Source organism: Chiloscyllium punctatum, chromosome 8 (assembly GCF_047496795.1).
Source record: "Chiloscyllium punctatum isolate Juve2018m chromosome 8, sChiPun1.3, whole genome shotgun sequence".
NCBI classification, from domain to species: domain Eukaryota; kingdom Metazoa; phylum Chordata; class Chondrichthyes; order Orectolobiformes; family Hemiscylliidae; genus Chiloscyllium; species Chiloscyllium punctatum.
In genome coordinates, this window is record NC_092746.1 from 118,537,635 (window position 1) to 118,556,127 (window position 18,493).

The 18,493-nt window shown below is 44.1% G+C and overlaps 1 protein-coding gene across 2 annotated transcripts; it reads left to right on the forward strand.

Moving 5' to 3' along the window:
* Positions 1-254: 254 nt before the first annotated feature.
* klhl40b (kelch-like family member 40b) lies at positions 255-17,393 on the forward strand. Of its 2 annotated transcripts, XM_072576334.1 has the most exons (6): positions 259-1,851; positions 3,719-3,879; positions 9,238-9,345; positions 10,050-10,235; positions 14,587-14,733; positions 17,024-17,393. In XM_072576334.1, the coding sequence occupies exons 1-6, from the start codon at positions 697-699 to the stop codon at positions 17,133-17,135; spliced, it is 1,869 nt and encodes a 622-aa protein (XP_072432435.1). In that variant the 5' UTR covers positions 259-696; the 3' UTR covers positions 17,136-17,393. The 2 variants fall into 2 exon arrangements, with proteins under 2 accessions (XP_072432437.1, XP_072432435.1); XM_072576336.1 differs by lacking the exon at positions 10,050-10,235 and having other exon boundaries at positions 255-1,851.
* Positions 17,394-18,493: the final 1,100 nt, after the last annotated feature.

The following is an 18,493-nucleotide window of genomic DNA, read 5'->3' on the forward strand; positions in this document are numbered from 1 at the left end:
TTCGTAGGGAGCACAAACAATGCTGGGAAATGGGTTTGGGGGGTGGAGGGGAGAGACAGCGAACAATCCTTGATCCTGAGGTACAGTCTAAGGCTGGAGGATGATTCATGCTTTTTGGACAGCGTGTTCCCGCCAGTTGTTAGGAGCCTGACTGACATATGGCTCTGCTGAGGATGGCTTCATCTCTAAAGCCTCCCTCCCTTCCTGAGTGCATTCCTCAGCTCTGTGCTATCTATAGACAAGAGAGGAATGTGGAGAGTGGGACAGCTGGGGGCCAGCCATCAATCCTGACACAGAAAGAGAGAGGGACACATAAGAGACGGAGACACAAACAGAGTGACAGAGTTACACACAAGAGAGAGACAGAGGGACACTGAGCGACAGAGACACGTGCACACACGAGAGACAGAGGGACACACACACGAGAGACAGAGGGGGACACAGACAAGGGAGACAGAGACACACACAAGACAGACAGACAGACACACAAGACACAAGAGAGAGACAGAGGGGGACACATACAAGAGAGAGAGAGAGACACACACACACACAAGACAGACACACAAGACACAAGAGAGAGACAGAGGGGGACACACAAGAGAGAGACATACACACAAGACAGACAGACACACAAAAAAAAAGAGACAGAGAGAGACAGACAGAGAAACAGAGGGTCACACAGAGAGAGAGAGGGCCATGGCGATCCCCATTGACCCAGCAGAGGAGCCCCGCATTTACCAGCAGACGCTGCTGCAGGAGGGTCTTCGGGACCTGCTGGAGAGCGGTAAGCTGGTGGACTGCGTGCTCAAGGTGAAGGGCCGGGAGCTGCCATGTCACAGCCTGGTGCTGGCGGCCTGTAGCCCGTACTTTAGAGCGCGGCTGCTGGCGGAGGCGGGCCCGGGCCCGGGGCTGGGCCCAGGGCCGAGGAGGGAGCTGGTGCTGGACGAGGAGGAGCTGGATCCGGAGCTGGTCGAGGCCTTGCTGCGTTACCTGTACAGCTCCGAGCTGTCGCTCAGCGACGCCAACGTGAAGGAGGTGCTGTCGGCCGCCAGCCTGCTGCAGATCCCGTCCGTCTTCACCGTCTGCGTGTCGTTCCTGCACCAGCGGCTGGGCCTCAGTAACTGCCTGGCCGTCTTCAGGCTCGGCCTGATGCTCGACTGCCCGCGCCTCGCCGTCGCCGCCCGGGACCTGGTGTGTGAGCACTTCCCGCTGGTGAGCAAGGACCCCGACTTCCTGGGCCTCAGCGCCGCCGAGCTCAGCGCCATCGCCTCCAGCGACTCCCTCAACGTCGAGCGCGAGGAGCTGGTCTTCGAGGCGGTGATGGCCTGGGCCTCCCGCCAGGCCTCTCCCGCCAAGGCCTTGGCCCAGCTCCTCGACTGCGTCCGCTTCCTCCTGCTGCCCCGCGGCTACCTGGAGCAGCAGGTCCAGGCCCAGCCCCTCCTCAGCTCCAGCCCGGAGCTCCTCCAGAAGATCCAGCAGGTCAAGGATGCCCGCAACAGGGAGGAGGAAGAGGGGGAGGAGAAGGGCAAGAAGGCCACCAACAAGGAGGCCCAGGCCACCAGCCCTGGCAGCCAAGAGGCCAAAGAGGAGGAAGAGCAGCTGCCCCCCAGCATCCTGAACAAAACCCCCAGGTTTGGCATGTTTGTCAGGGACCTCATCTGCATGATCAACGACGAGGCCACCGTGGCCTACGACCCCACCACCAACGAGTGCTACTTCGCCTCGGTCTCCTCGAAGATCCCCAAGAACCACTCCAGCGTGGTGACCAAGCAGAACCAGATCTTTGTGGCCGGCGGCCTATTCTACGATGAGGGCAATAAGGAGAGCCCACTGCACTCCTACTTCCTGCAGGTGAGTTATGGGCACCCTCTCCCCTTTTGTCCCTGCTGGTTGGTAGAAAGGCAGGGGATAGGACTTTGGCAACTTATGTTTACAATGGGAACTCCAAACCCACCAAGGTCTGGAAGGATAAGGTTAAAAATCACAACAGCAGGTTATAGCCCAGATTTAATTGGAAGAACTAACTTTTGAAGCGCTGTTCCTACTTGATGAAAGATTATTGGACTACAATCTGGTGTTATGTGATTTTTAAACTTGGTCCAGTCTAACACTGGCATCTCCACATCATAGAAGAATAAGGGCAGGTGGTACATGAGAACACCACTGCCTGCAAGTTCCCCACCAGCCTCCTCACTATCCTGACTTGGGATACACATTCTGATGAAGGGCTTTTGCCCGGAATGTCTATTTTCATGTTCCTTGGATGCTGCCTGACAGGCTGTGCTTCTCTTGGCTCCAATCTGCAGTACTCACTTTTGGCTTGGGAAATAGGTCAAAATCCTGCAACTCCCTCCCTTACAGCACTGTGGATGTACCTAAATCATACAGACTACATCAGCTCAAGCCTGCACACCAAAATGGGTGACATCAGTCAATGGCCCACTTCTGCTCCATTCAGCCCATCAAAGTCTGCTCATATTCAATGTTATAATGGTTGACCCGATAATCCTCAACTCCACTATCCTACCTTTTCCACATAACCCCAATTCCCTTGTTATCCTGTTTCCCCCCTCAGTTGAAGCAAAACGCTCAGAAGCACAGTTTAAGTTTTACCTTCTTCACCTTTATTCCGGGCCATGGAGGTAGAGAGAGACAACGATCGCCCATGTACACAGAGACAGGAGTTCTCTGTCTTCTCTTGAACAGTAGTTTCTTAATGAATAATATTGTCATTTTACAGGGAAGAGCATCCAGGTAAGGAACATATATATTAATTGGGTGACTGTTACAATAAGTGACTGTCAATAGTAGAGATTCAGCCTTCTGCTGTTAACTGGCTTCACATAATGGATACGTTTCCACCTTGTTAACCCATTACCCTTGCCTCCAGCACCCCATTGTTAACTGAAAGTTCTTATCTGATCTGAGTCATGCTCAGCTGAACCTCTTATTTTGCAAAACTCAGAACTTAACTCTTTCATTACCTGCTCATATCCTATAAACATTTACACCCTCACCGTTGAAAAATCTATTTCAGCTTTGGATATACTTAATGACCTAGCCTCTATAGCCCTCTGCAGTAAAGAATGCCATAGACTCACTACCTTCTGATAGAAGAAAGTCCACATCTCAGTCTTAAATCTATGACCCTTTATTCTGAGATTATAACCTCTAGTCTTAGACTCTCCTACAAGGGGAAAAGATGTAATTAGGAAAGGATGGTCAGCAACTGGAACGCTATCTAGTTATCTATTACAAAGAAAAGCAATCAAGTGATTTGAAAATGGAAAACAGGAGTTTTGGTATAAGCCTGAGACGTAAGGAGGCATGATGAGAAAACTGAAAGATAGAGAATATATGGGAACCATTGGGCTGGGAGAGGGTTTGCAAGATGGGTGAAAGGGAGGAAATGTATGTTTTTAGCTCAGGGGCACAATCTAAAAGGGAAGCCAGCGTGTTAACATGTTAAATGAGAAATTTGTGAGACTGTTGATAACAACATTGGTGCTGTCCATTCAATCATCCCTGGTGGTAGCCAGTGTCACATTCTCTATACAATGCGTACAGATGGTTCATCTGAATTTCTTCCCTTCTCTGGGCTGAAATGTTTGGTCAGAAAAGACTGCTTGATGTGAGTTACTTTGAGTGCTGGTGCCTTGTCCTGTGTGACTTGATGTTTGCTGTTTCTTTCTAATATTGCATCTTGACCTGTGAACAGTTTGATCCCCTGGACTCTGACTGGCTAGGGATGCCGGCCTTACCATCACCGCGGTGCCTTTTTGGTCTGGGCGAAGCTGAAAATGCCATCTATGTCATTGGTGGGAAGGAAGTGAACGAAGAGGAGAAGACGCTGGACACTGTGATGTGCTATGATCGACAGTAGGTTTCCATGAACAGGGGATAAATCAAGGTAATGGACTCTCCATCAGATGGAACATCCTGAGCTTTTGGCTACAGCATAGTCATTGTGACTGAAATAACTGGCATAGTTCCCTCGGGGGCTCAACTTGTGAAATTGATGCTCAGTGAGTCAGGACGATCTTTCTGTCATGTGTGTCAGCAATAGTTCTATGGGGGTTGGAGGGGAGTGATGTATGTGCAGTTAAACTTGGGGTTATAGCAGTTAGGTGGTTGTTTTTGCCAGCACAGCCTTGAGGGGCCTTTTTCCATGCTGTGACTCGATGGCAATTTGTAGTCTCCATTCTCTTTAATTGTTGGAATGAATAGGGCCTGGTTGGTTCAGTGCGGTAGAGGGAAACCTCAATGATTGCAGAATCACAACACTGTTTCTGGGGCAGACAAAGGCTGTTCTGCCCATCATACCCATTCTATTACCTTGCATGGTGCCACAGTGGTTAGCACTGCTGCCTCACAGTGCCAGAGACCTGGGTTCAATTCCCGCCTCAGGCGACTGACTGTGTGGAGTTTGCACGTTCTCCCCGTGTCTGCGTGGGTTTCCTCTGGGTGCTCCGGTTTCCTCCCACAGTCCAAAGACGTCCAAAGATCAGGTGAATTGGCCATGCTAAATTGCCCATAGTGTTAGGTAAGGGGTAAATGTAGGGGTATGGGTGGGTTGTGCTTCGGCGGGCCGGTGTGGACTTGTTGGGCCGAAGGGGCTGTTTCCACACTGTAATGTAATGTAATCTAATAAGGTACCAGCCTTCTGTCTTTCCCCTATATCCCTGCGCACCATTTCTTTTCAAATAATCATCCAATGCCTCAATTAAACCTAAATCTACCTTGGCAGTGCATTCCATACCCTAACTACTCAGTGAAAAAGTTTCTCCTCTTGCTATCTTACTTTAAATGCCCTCATTCTTTTCTTTTTTTTATCTATTCTGTCCAACCCACTCATGATTTTGAAAGCCTCAATCAAATCTCCTCTCAGCATTCCTCACACAGAGAACAGTCCCAACCTCTCTGATCTATGCTCATCATTACTCCAGACTCTTCTAGCAAATTAACAAGTAGTGATTTCATGTTGGTGACTAGTCACAGGTCACACTGATATGATAGACGTTGTAATTGAGACTGGGGGGAAGACCTGGATATTAGGTTCTTCTTTGTTCAAGATCTTAAGTGGGCGGCACGGTGGCACAGTGGTTAGCACTGCTGTCACACAGCGCCTGAGACCCGAGTTCAATTCCCGCCTCAGGCGACTGACTGTGTGGAGTTTGCACGTTCTCCCCGTGTCTGCGTGGGTTTCCTCCGGGTGCTCCGGTTTCCTCCCACAGTCCAAAGATGTGCGGGTCAGGTGAATTGGCCATGCTAAATTGCCCGTAGTGTTAGGTAAGGGGTAGATGTAGATGTAGATGTAGGGGTAGGGGTATGGGTGGGTTACGCTTCGGCGGGGCGGTGTGGACTTGTTGGGCCGAAGGGCCTGTTTCCACACTGTAAGTAATCTAATCTAAAAAAAGTTGTTCTGCTCCAAGTCTGTGTAACATCATCATAATGGGTGGTGCTTATGGCACTTCTCAGTATTAACCCTTTCAGACCTTTACACAACAGAGCCCCACTCCAGAGATTTGAGCTATCAAGCCTAATATTCCAGTGCTGTACTGAGGAAGTGCTGCTCTTTTTGGGTGTAACACAAGGGGCTATTTGCCTTCTCAGGTGTAGGATAAAGGTTCCATTCCATGACTTGAGAGAACAGAGGGAGGCCTTCCTGGTGACCAGGTCAAGACGTATCCCTCAAACAACATCTGGCCATATAGGACCATAGAAGAATCATAGAATTCCTACTGTACAAGAGAAGGCCATTTGGCCCATCTAGGAAGCACCAAACCTCCAAAGGGCATCACTCCCCGACCCACCCCATCTCTGTAACCCCACATTTCCCATGGCCAACCCACATGACTTGCACGTCTCTAGACACTAAGAGGCAATTTAGCATGGTGAAAATGGGTACTACAGATGCTGGAGATTAGAGTCAAGATTAGAGTGGTACTGAAAAAGCACAGCAGGTCAGGCAGCATCCAAGGAGCAGGAAAATCGACGTTTCACGCAAAAGCCCTTCATAAGCAATTTAGCATGGCCAATCCACCTAACCTGCACACCTTTGGACTGTGGGAGGAAACTCATGGAGACATGGGGAGAATGTGCAAACTCCACACAGTTGGCAGAGGGTGGAATTGAACCTGGTGCCAGGTACTAACCACTGAGCCATTGTGCCACCCCAAAATATTGAGGGATTACAGCATAGATTTACAAGAATTAAAGCAGGACTTCAGGGGTTAGGTTATGAGGAGAAATTTTACTAATTAGGCTTGTTTTTTTCTAAACTTCAGAAAATTAAGGAGTGATCTGAAAAGCCAAGGTGGATAAATTATTTCCACTGGTTGGGGATTCTTGGGGACAGTCTGAGAATTAGGGCCAGATTGTTCAGGAACGATGTTAGGAAGCACTTCTACACACAAAGGATGAGAGGGGTTTGGAACTCTCTTCCACAAATGGCAATGGATGCTGAATTAGTTGTTAATTTTAAATCTGACATTAATAAGTTTTTGTTAAGCAAAGTTGCCAAGGGATATGGGCAAAAGGCAGTATATGATGTTAGGCCACTAATCAGTCATGATCTCATTGAATGGCAGAACAGGCTCGAGAGGCTGAATGGTCTACTCCTGTTCCTGTGTCAGTGTTGATTGTGTAGAGGAGTTGGTCATGTGACAATAATTTTAAAGAAAAGGCTGAAGCTGACGATCACATTTAAAAGCATGTTTCTATCAAATGGTGTGGGACATGCTGAAGTTGTGATAGGATTATAAAGGAATTATAAACCTGTCGGTTCCTCCATTGCATTATTGGTCAGTAAGACTTTTGTTGAGTTACAAGGGAACTCCACTTGTTAATTCAATCTGAACAGATCGCTTTAAATGAAGCTCATGGACTTCCATTTGAGAATGAATCTGCTACCTGTTAACTTTATCAAAGTTTTCATTCTTTGACAGTTCTGTAAGATTTCATTTTGGCTTCTTTTCAAATTATGAAAGAGATTAGGAAAACGTTAAGCAATCTCTTTCAACAAATGAAATGTGCAAAACTCAACACATTTAAAACATGAAAGGCTGGTTAGCAACTAAACACATTAAAACAGATTCTAAAATACTTCCAGGAATGTGATGGGCCGAAGGGCCTGATACCTATGTTGTTCTATGTCAATACAGATAGTCTTCCAGTGACCCCATCGATATAGACCCTTGTCCAGTCACCCCTTACTCAATACAGAAGTACGAGTGGTCATTCTACTCTTGAGCCTGCTGCACTGTTAAGAAAAATCTGATCTTGTCCTTGACTCCATTCTTCTGCCTGTCCATCCCTCCATCCCCATAACCCTCAACTCCTTTTCAGATCAAGACTGTAACTCAGCTTTGAAGATATTCAATGATCCAGCCTCCATTGCTCATTGGGAAAGAGAATTCAAAAGACCAACAACCCTCAGACTAAATTCCTCTTCATCTGTGTCTTAAATAGGAGACTCCTGCACTTGGGAATAGTGTCCCTTGTTCTTGCTTTCCCTGAGAGAGGAAGCATCCTTTCAGCAGTGACCTACTGAACCCTTCAGAATCATGTTTCAATAAGATCACCTCTCAGTCTCCTAACCTTCAATGAGTATTGATGTAACTTGATCATAAGACAATGCTTTCATGCCAAAACTTACCCACTGAACCTTCTCTGAACTGTCTGCAATGCAGATATACCTTTCCTTCAGTATGTATACTAAAACAGTATACAGCACTTCAACTAATTCAGAACTTGCTGGTGAAACTCAGTAGTTCTGGCAGCATCTATGGATGGAGAAACAAAGTTAAGAGTTCCAGTGACTCTTCATCAGAACAGTACTGTTTTGAACAGCATAATCCAAGTTTGGTCTCAGTGTTGTGTACAGTTGTAGCAAGACTTCCTTTCTTGTATTATAGAATCCCTACAGTGTGGAAACAGGCTATTTGGCCCAACAAGTCTACACTGACCCTCCAAACAGTAACTCACCCACACCCATTCCATTACTTTTTTTGGAAACATTTCCCCTGACTAATGCACCTAACCTACACATTCCTGAACACTATGGGCAATTTAACCTAAACATCTTTGGATTGTGGAAGGAAACCAGAGCAGCTGGAGGAAAACCCACACAGACATGGGGAGAATGTGCAAACTCCACATTCGCCTGAGCTGGAATTGAACCCGGGTCCCAGCAGGGTGAAACAGCAGTGCTAACCACTGAGCCATCGTGCTGCCTGAGTCACTGTATATTCCAATCCCCTTGCAATAAAGGTCAAAATTGCATTTGCCTCCCTAAATACTGGCTGTAGCTGTACACTAAACTTTGTGTATGAAGACACTCAGATCCCCTTGCACTACAGCATTCTGTAGACTCTCCTTTGTAAATAATTTTGTATTTTTCTATTCCTGCTAAAGTGGACAACCTCACTTTTTCCCATATTATGCTCCACTCAGGAAACTTTTATCTTGTCGCTTATCCAACTTAAGTCATTTTGTAGAATTTTCGTGCACCCCTCAGAACTTGCTTTCTAGCTTATCTTTGTAACATTAACAAATCAGGCTACAATGCAGCCAGTCCTTTCTTCCAAGTCACTGATATTGATTGTTAATAACTGAGCCCCAGTGCTGATCCCTGAAGCATTCCACACAAGCTATAGTTTGCCAACCTAAAATGACACATTTATCCCTGTTAGTTAGCAAGCCTTCTATCCACTACTCACAAAACTCCTGTCCTTTGTAGTTGTGGCCCATTGTGTGTTTTTTAAATTCATTCACAGGATGTGGGTGTCACTGGCCAGGTCAGCATTTATCGCCCATCCCTAGTTTCCCAGGGGGCAGTTAAGTGTCAACCACATTGCTGTGGGTCTGGAGTCACATGTAGGCCACAGCAGGTAAGGACGGCAGTTTCCTTCCCTAAAAGGCATAAGTGAACCAGTTGGATTTTTCTGACGATCAATTCATGGTCATCATTAAATTCTTAATTCCAGATTTTTATTGGATTCAAATTCCACCATCTGGCTCTCTGGATTAATAGTCCAGTGACATTACCACAAGGCCATAGCCTTTCCCAAGTTGGCACCTTACTGAATGGAATTTGCAAATCCAAATACGCTACATCAATGACCCTGCTTGAGACACCTTTAAACTCAGAGATTCTGTGTAAACGTTTCCCAGAAGAATTGTACACAATAGTTTTCCAGTGCATCTTTTTCAAAACAAATCTCTTTCTACTTACAGCACGTTTAAATGGGGAGAATCAGATCCACTTCCATACGAAGTGTATGGCCATTCTGTGGTGTCTCACAACGAACGGGTGTACGTAATAGGAGGCAAAGGAAAAGATAAGTAAGTACTTCCATTCGTGAATTATTTCTTTCAAATACCAAAGCTAATCTGAGGTCTGGTTGAATCTATTCCTTGCTCAAATAATCGACATGACTTGCAAAACCTATGATCCCAGACTAGAATGCCTAATCTTTTAGTTACATTCTGGCTAGGGACCAGAAACCTTTTACAAAACTTCACAAAGGTCAAGATCCCAGGTATCTACGAAGAGAATCAAGGCAAAAGATTCCAAGATTTTAAACAAACAATGATAAATTTTACTAAACCAAGTTATAAAAATAGCATAATCTACAAATCAACATGCTCATCATTTATTTCCAATGTCCAAAATTAACTTGAGGTTAACATGACAATATAAATACCTACAAAGAAGCTAATAATGATCTCCTCTGAGTGCCTCCTTCGCACAGGTGCTCAGTGGTCAGCACTGCTGCCTCACAGCGCTAGTGAATGGGGGTGGGTCTGGGTGGGATACTCTTCAGTGTAGACTTAATGGGCTGAATGGCCTGCTTCCGCACTGTAGGGACTCTGTGATTCTATGAACTGACTAAACTTTATTTAGTTTAGATCTGTTGATCTATTGTGTGACTTTTTGAAACCTTATAATAATCCTAGTCATTACTTCCAGGCAGTATTGAACACAAGTGATATTTTGGAATATCTTGAATATTATAATATTCACACTCTCCACTTACTGATCTCAGGAAGTGCTTGAACAAAGTGTCAGTGTATAACCCCCAGAGGTTCGAATGGAAGGAGGTGGCTCCTATGAAGACTGCCCGCTCTTTGTTTGGTGCAGCGGTCTATCAGGATAAAATCTGGGTGGCCACAGGGGTCACAGACAGTGGACTGACTGGAAGCGTCGAGGTGTACGACATAACTGCGAACAAGTAAGGTCTTTTCTTGAATGATAGCACCTAGACAAGGTGATGGATGTTGTAGTGGAGCCAGGGCTGATTTTTTGTCCCCTCTCTATGCTCCATGTATGGTGTATAGCTTTACTTGGGTACTGCACTCCAGCCTAACCCAGCCTGAGAGAGCACTATAGTAGTCACCTATGTGGTCAGACCATGATCCTGTCCTATACAGGGGGAGGTACAATCACTCATTCATCAAAGCAACACTTCACAGAGATCGCAGAGTCATGCATATCTGAAGACAAAGGGTATACACAGGAGCAATGGATTACTGCAGAAACGTCCACCCAGAGACTCTCAGCAAGGCTGACAGGTAACTACATAAGGGAGGGGCTGGCCAGAACTGATTGGAAGGAGAGCCTAGCAGGGAAGATGGTGGAGAAGCAATGTCAGGAGTTTCTGGGGTAATTTGGGAGGCACAGCAGAAAATCATTCTGAGGAGGAAACAACATACTAAGGGGAGGATGAGGCAACCATGGCTGATGGTGGAAGTCAGGGACAGCATAAAAGCAAAAGAAAAGCATACAATGTGATGAGTATTAGTGGGAGGCCAGAGGACTGGGAAAACCTTTAAAAAGCAGATGATAACTAAAAAAAAAAGGGTGGAGAGAAGATGCAATATGAGAGTAAGCTAGCTACAAATGTGAAAGGAGGTTGCAAGAGTGGACACCTGGAAAATGAAGCCGGAGAAGTAGTAACAGGGAACAAAGAAATGGCAGAGAAGCTGAACAGGTACTATGCAGCAGCTTTCACAATGGAAGACACCAGCAGCATATTAGAATTTCAAGTGAGTCAGGGAGCAGAGGTGCATGTAGTGGCCATCAGTAAGGAGAAGGTGCTGGGGAAGCTGAAAGATCTGAAGGTGGATAAATCACCTGAACCAGACAGACTACACCCCAGAGTTCTGAAGGAGATGACGGAGGACATTGTAGAGGCTCTCAGGAATCATTAGAGTCAGGGAGGATTCCATTGAATTGAAAAATGACTAATGTAACACCTCCTTCTAAAAGGGAGGCAGAAGACCGATAACTATAGGCTGGTTAGCCTTACCTTAGTTATGGCTGAGATTTTAGAGTCCATTATTAAGGCTGAGATTGTGGAGTGCATGGCAAAATAGGGTTGTGTCAATAAACCTGGCTGGACTCTGATCGGTCTGGTTTGGTATAGATATGAAAAGGATTTTGAGGGGCCTTTTGTTTATGTGTAAACTGATGAGACTTCAGGCTAAAGTGGTCATGTTTTAGAAGTGACTTGTAGAAAGAGAGGGGAGTGGTCAGCTCTCTAGCTAGCTGAGCTGAGCTGGTTTTAGTTCAGTCTTGAACTGGGAAGTTCACCAGGGAGCTGTGTGGAAACTCTCTCTCTTTTCTGCCTTCCACCTTCAACCTGTAAGCGTGTGTTCCATATATACTGGGTTGCAAAGGGAGTTTGCTTACTGGGACTGTTGTGTATATTCAGAACAGCATTATTAAATCTAGCTGGATAGGTTGAGTTCTGTAGGGTTTCTTTATTCTGTGTGTTTGATTATGTAATTTTGTGAATAATATTTTTGTCTGTTTTAAAATCTAGTAGTCAACCTAGCTATCTTAGGGTAATTGTCACTGTTAGGTCTAGGGAGCTGCTTAAGAATGTTTTGAGTGGTCTGGCCTAGTCCAAACAGGCTGCTAAATAAGAGCCCATGGTGTTAGGGGTAAGGTACTGGCATGGATAGAGGATTGGCTGACTGGCAGGAGGCAGAGAGTGGGGATAAAGGGATCTTTTTCAGAATGGCAGCCAGTGACTAGTTGAGTTCCACAGGGCCAGTGTTGGGACTACAACTATTCATGTTATACATTAATGATCTGGAAGAAGGAACTGAGAACATTCTTGCTAAGTTTATAGATGACACAAAGGAGGGACAGGTGGTGTTGAGGAAGTGGGAAGCTTCAGAAGAACTTGGGCTGGCTCAGAGAATGGATTTTAAAAAGTGGCAGATGGAATACAGTGTGGGAAAGTGAGAGGCTATATCTTTTGGTGGCAAGTATAGAGGCAAAGGCTTTAGAAATCTGAAGCAAAGACAATGGGCTCCTCGTTCAGGATCATCTTAAGGTTAACACGCAGGTTCAGTTGGCAAGGTAAATGCAATGTTCGGATTTATCTTGAGAAGGTTATGTACTGCTGAGACGGTGTAATGCTCTGGTAAGATCACATTTGGAATATTGTGAGCAGTTTTGGGCCCATACCTAAGGAACGAGAATGATTCTCGGGATGAAGGGCTTGTCATTATAAGGAGCAGTTGAGGACTCTGGGTCTGTAATCAATGGAGTTCAGAAGGATTGGAGGGGGGGGGGGGGGGGGTTCTGATTGAAACTTACAGAATATTGAGAGGCCTGGGTAAAGTGGGGGTGAAATTGATGTTTCCACTAGTAGAGATGTGAAGGGACCACCCTTTAGAACGGAGGCGAGGAGCAATTTCTTCAGCCAGGGGGTTCGTTAATCTGTGGAACTCATTGCTGCAGAAGGAGGCCAAGTCATTGACTGTATTTAAGACAGAGATAGGTAGGTTCTTGATTAGTGGGGAGATCAAGGCTTATGGAAGAAAGCAGGAGAATGGGGTGGAGAAAAAATATTAGCCATGTTTGAATGGTGGAACAGATTCAGTGGGTCAAATGACCTAATTCTGCTCCTATAATCATATTATTGCAACATGGGGTAAACTCTCCTTTTAATTTAAAACCAGCAACACAGAAAAGATTTATCCCATGCAGTAATCTGTAAAATTGAGTGGCCAAGAACTATTTAAAGTAAAAATGGATAACTTTATTTCTAAAATAGAGAATAATTAACTAACAACTATTCACAACTCCTTACTCTAACCTATCTTTTACCTTCCCTTCTATAATACTAGTCTGGTAAAATTCCCAAAACAACACATCTTAAAACCAGGCAGTTTTCGGTTCTTCTATTTTGGATCTTCCTGTGTCGTCGTCTTAGGGATTCTGCTTCACTGGTTACTGATCGATAAAGGTACTTTTAAGAGAGCTATTTTTCAGACAGACAGTCTTTTACCTGCTGGGGCTGGCAGTCCTCCTTCCGACTGTTCAATTTTCCCCCAGTCTTCTACCCCAGAGCATCGGATTATGTCATTGGCTTTTAAGATAGTCAATACACTCAGTTCAAACTAGATTGAAAATTGGTAGGTTTTTCAGGGTATAAATTAAACTGATGGGCCTAATTTGAATTTTTTTTGTCGTTTCCAGGCAACCAGCTACTCCAGTAGCTGGAGCACATGTTATATTGTGTCTTATTGAGAATACTTGGTGCTGTTACTGCTAGCTTTTAACTCTCTCAAAAGGTATCGTTCACCCACATCTTCATAACAATATGGCCTTCTGTTTCATTAGATAGAAATAACCTATCTTTATATTGCACCTTACATCACTTTCTACAATGCCTAACAGCCACTTTAGAATTGTCATCACTGTTGTAATAAAAACCATAAAGAACCATATGGTATAGGAGCAGAATTAGGACATTCGATCACAGCTGATGTGTTTCTCAAACCCATCGCCTGTCTTCTCCCCTTGATCAGCAATCAATAGTTCATCAAGCTTCTACCAACAGCAATGTATAAAAACAGAAGGCAGTTTATTTGGTCATTTAGTAACATTCATTGAGAGATAAATACTGGTTAGAGGCATAAAGGGTGAAATACTTGACCAGCTGATGGGACAAACATGGCCACAGTTTCAGTTCTAGTCTGTGCAGTGCTCCCTCAGCAGTTCACTGGAACATCAGGGCTTTTGCCCGAAACATTGATTCTCCTGCTCCTCGGATGCTGCCTGACCCTCTGTGCTTTTCCAGCACCAGACTCTCGATTCAAGGGTATGGGCCTATTGTGGGAAGGTGGGACTCTGTGGTTGGAGGTATGTTTTGGTGGTACAGAGTAAATGGGCTAAAGGGCTTCTGTACAGGATGATTCTAACCAGCACCCAAGAAGAACCAAGCAGAATTATCCTTAAAGTAAGGCTCAGATGAGCAAACACAGTGAAGGGGATGGAAAGACGTCTTATTCCTGACTCTTGCTCAATGCAAATGCTCTGCTGGGCTCTGCAGATACCAAAAGGTTGTTTTTAACTAAAATGGAAGTTGCGGGAAAAGCTCAGCAGGTCTTGCAGATTTGTGAAGATAAATCAGAGTTAATGTTTCAGGTCCAGTAGCCCTTCCTCAGAACTTCCTAAGAAATCTTCAGACTTCTGTTGGCACTGTGGTTGATTTGTAAAGAGCCATGGCATCTTCTGGGCATTGTGCTGCTTCCTGTCTAACTAGTCCTTTCTCTGCACTGCAGGTGGGAAGAAATGGCAGAATTCCCTCAGGAACGTAGCTCTCTGAGCCTCGTCACCGTATCCAATTGTCTGTACGCCATTGCTGGATTTACTATGGTACAGAGTGAATCTGGAGATTTTGTCCCAACTGAAATTAACGACATTTGGAAGTAAGTTTCAACCATCACACATTGTAACTTAATAAGTAATTCTGTCCCAAAGACTTCTTAAACTAGGCCTCTCCAAGTGCCTTCATGTGGCACTTTCCATCTTGAAATTTTGCATTCTATGAAACTGACCAGTTGAGGGGTGGTGAGGTGAGGTTGGCTGTTTGTCAGACTGAGTGAAGAAAAGCCATGGGAAAAAAAAACAAGTAGCAGCCTGCATCTCTTTGTAGACTTCACTTGTAGCGATTTGACAGCTCACCAACCATTAAGTGCAACTAGGGATGGAACATGAAATTTGGAGAAATAAAAAATTGGCATTTGTCCTCTTGTCTGCTCCACCATTCAATAAGGTCATGGCTAATCCGATTGAGGCCTCAGTTCCATTTTGGGCTTGCTCCTTGTTGGACAAGAATCTAGCTACCGCCCCTGTAAAATATTCAGAGGATCCTGACTCCTCTACCCACTTTGTAAAGGAAATAATATACACGAACCTCTGAGGAGAAAAAAAAACTAACCTCCATCTTAAATGGGAGATAAGTTTCTAAAAAAAATTCTCTCATTCTTGTCTCCCCCAAAACAGGAAACATCCTTTCAGTATTCAACCCTCTTAGGTTTTTATATGTTTCAATAAGATCAACATCCCATTCTTCTAAAGTTCAATGGGTACAGGTCCAGTCTAATCTTTTCTCATAAATCCCTCGGTCACAGAGACAAGGAAGATCGCTAATTGATCTAAGAGGTCCACGCCAGTGTTTATGGATACAAACGTGCTTCCACGCTTTATCCAACCTTACCAAGTAATCTTCCATTCCTTTCTCCTTCATGTATTTATCTTTCTTCCTGTTAAGTATACATATACTTCTCATCAAAATTCTCTATGGTGATGAATTCCACATTCTAACCACTGGGTGAAGATATTTCCCCTGAATTCCTTAATAAATGTACTGATGACCACTGTAGTTATGACCCATATTTAGTCCAAGTAGCTAAAACTTAAATTCCTTCACCACACACTAAGTGAGTTTTCATGTTTATTATTCCCACCCAACACTACAATTTCCTCCTGAAAAAATTCTGTTTTGTCAGTTTCAAGTGCTCATTTTGTTAGTTGCTTCCTAAACTCTCATTCTCGTAACATGACTCTGGTTTCATAGTTAGGTTTGTAGAAATAATAATAACTATCTATCACTGTTTCTACTTTTTTCAGAGACTGTTTCAAAACCAAATTTCTTCATTTGTTCCTGGTGATTTAATCCATACATTCTCCTTCCCTGGAATTGAGAAGGTTCAGGGGTGATTTGAAGATCAGGTATTAAGGGAAACAGATAGGGTAATGAGAAATTATTTTCTTTGATTGGAGAGTCCAGGACTAAGGGACATGGTTTAAAAAGTAGAACCAGAAGAGACATGAAAAAAAGTGAGAAAAGTCTATTACACAAAGCAGTTGCTTGATTTTCCCCCTTACTTGGCAAGAGTGCCAAATTGTTTTGTTGAGTACAAGATATAAAACTTCAAAGTGAGCCTTTCTCAATACTCATTTAATCAATTTGTTCATTTTAATTTGGTAGACTTCTGTTAGCCAAAGGTAGTTAGGAGCATAGAAGTAGGCCATTCAGCCCCTTGAGCCTGTTCTGCAAAGTTAGATTGCAAGTCAGCCTTAATCGAATGGTGGAATAGGCTAGATGGAATACAGGACCCTATCCAGTTCCTAAGTTTGAGTTAACAATCAGCCTCACATTTCTGCACTGCTGTACTTCTCGGGCATGATTTTCCTTCGGCTCTGGTTATTAAATCTAATATGGACAACAGACATCCTTTGGATTAAGGGATGGGAAACATGGGAAATCATTAACAAGCTAATGGTGAAAAGCCTCATGTGTGCAATGTCAGGCTTTGAATTATCACGGTGACTGTGATCCCAACTAAACAGGGTTCAGGGCAAGTGTGCACTCAATCTGCACTGCTGAGTCTCAGTACAAATCCTTTATACACTTGTAGAGAGACACAAACAATATTGCACATCACTGAGAAATGTTCCCTCTAAACAGTGAACTAATCCACTGAAAACAGCAAATTAGGTGATTGCTTAGCTCGAGATATATCTGAACAGAATCCTGTACAATGACCCACCACCCTTTCATATTAGAAATAATTATGATTGAAAGGATAAAGTTTGCAGAGCAATGACAAAAGAGCAGAAGAGAGGAGTAATTGATAGCTACTTCCAAAGAGTAAGCACAATGTATCCAACAGTCTCCTTCTCCACTATAAGAAACCTTTTTTTTGATTTTAGGTATGACGACGACAAGAAGGAATGGTTTGGTATTCTGAGAGAGATTCCCTACGCTTCAACAGCAACCTTCCTCTCAGTCCGACTAAATATTTTGCGTATGAGCAAGTTATAAGGCCAATGCTACTGTAACAGCAATATTAGGGATTGGGTTGAAACGGAAAGGGCTCGAGGTATTTTGAAACAGGTTATTTGTATCTGAATAATGGACGATTGCAATAATGTATTTTTTTTCCTTAAGAAAAATTAGTTAAGACAGTTTGGAATAACGCACTTTTTTTCTAAAAAATGTTAAACACTTTAGAAATGGTTGTTTTTCAGATAAGCAAAGATAAAGATGTTGCATTATTGAATAAATTACTCTGCAAAAACACTTACTCCTATTAGCGATTCTTGAGAAGATATTATTAATGATAATGTATAAATGAAGTTTCAAAGTAATGATGAATGGAATTACATTGCAAATCTTTCAGATTAGTAGCAGTATCGTAAAATATATTTATGATACAGAATGTATATAATTCAACTACTTTTCTCAATTTTCTTTTCACCACTGACATCTAGTACCTCAAAATATTCCTCTCCCCCTGAATAGACCAAGGACTCACTACAACCTTCCTGGAGGCCAAGGCAAGTATAGAACAGGTTACACTTACACTGCCACCTCCTCCATTCCCACTAATCATCAGAATGTCCTTTGATTTCAGCACAATGACTACTCAGAGGTCATGGGTTTCTGCCAGGGTCTTCATGTGTCATAGAGTCATAGAGATGTACAGCATAGATATAGACCCTTCGGTCCATGCTGACCAGATATCCCAACCCAATCTAGTCCCACCTGCCAGCACCTGGCCCATATCCCTCCAAACCCTTCCTATTCATATACCCATCCAAATGCCTCTTAAAGGTTGCAATTGTACCAGCCTCCACCACATCCTCTGGCAGCTCATTCCATACCCGTACCACCCTGTGTATGAAAAAGTTGCCCCTTAGGTCTCTTTTATATCTTTCCCCTCTCGCCCTAAACCTATGCCCTATAGTTCTGGACTCCCCGACCCCAGGGAAAAGACTTGGCTTATTTACCATGCCCCTCATAATTTTGCGTACATCTTTAGGGTCACCCCTCAGCCTCTGACGCTCCAGGGAAAACTGCCCCAAGCCTGTTCAGCCTCTCCCTATAGCTCAAATTCTCCAACCCTGGCAACATCCTTGTAGATCTTTTCTGAACCCTTTCAAGTTTTACAACATCCTTCCGATAGGAAGGAGACCAGAACTGCAAGCAATATTCCAACAGTGGCCTAACCAATGTCCTGTACAGCCACAACATGACTCCTGTACACAATACTCTGACCAATAAAAGAAAGCATACCAAACACCTTCTTCACTATCCTATCTACCTACGACTCCACTTTCAAGGAGCTACGAACCTGCACTGCAAGGTCTCTTTGTTCAGCAACACTCCCTAGGACCTTA

Bases quoted from the DNA above. Each gene is read 5' to 3' on its own strand.
- klhl40b (XM_072576334.1), top strand. From the start codon at position 697: ATGGCGATCCCCATTGACCCAGCAGAGGAGCCCCGCATTTACCAGCAG. The intron at 3,880-9,237 runs GTAGGTTTCCAT...TTCTACTTACAG, and splicing joins GTGATGTGCTATGATCGACA to CACGTTTAAATGGGGAGAAT. The intron at 10,236-14,586 runs GTAAGGTCTTTT...TCTGCACTGCAG, and splicing joins TACGACATAACTGCGAACAA to GTGGGAAGAAATGGCAGAAT.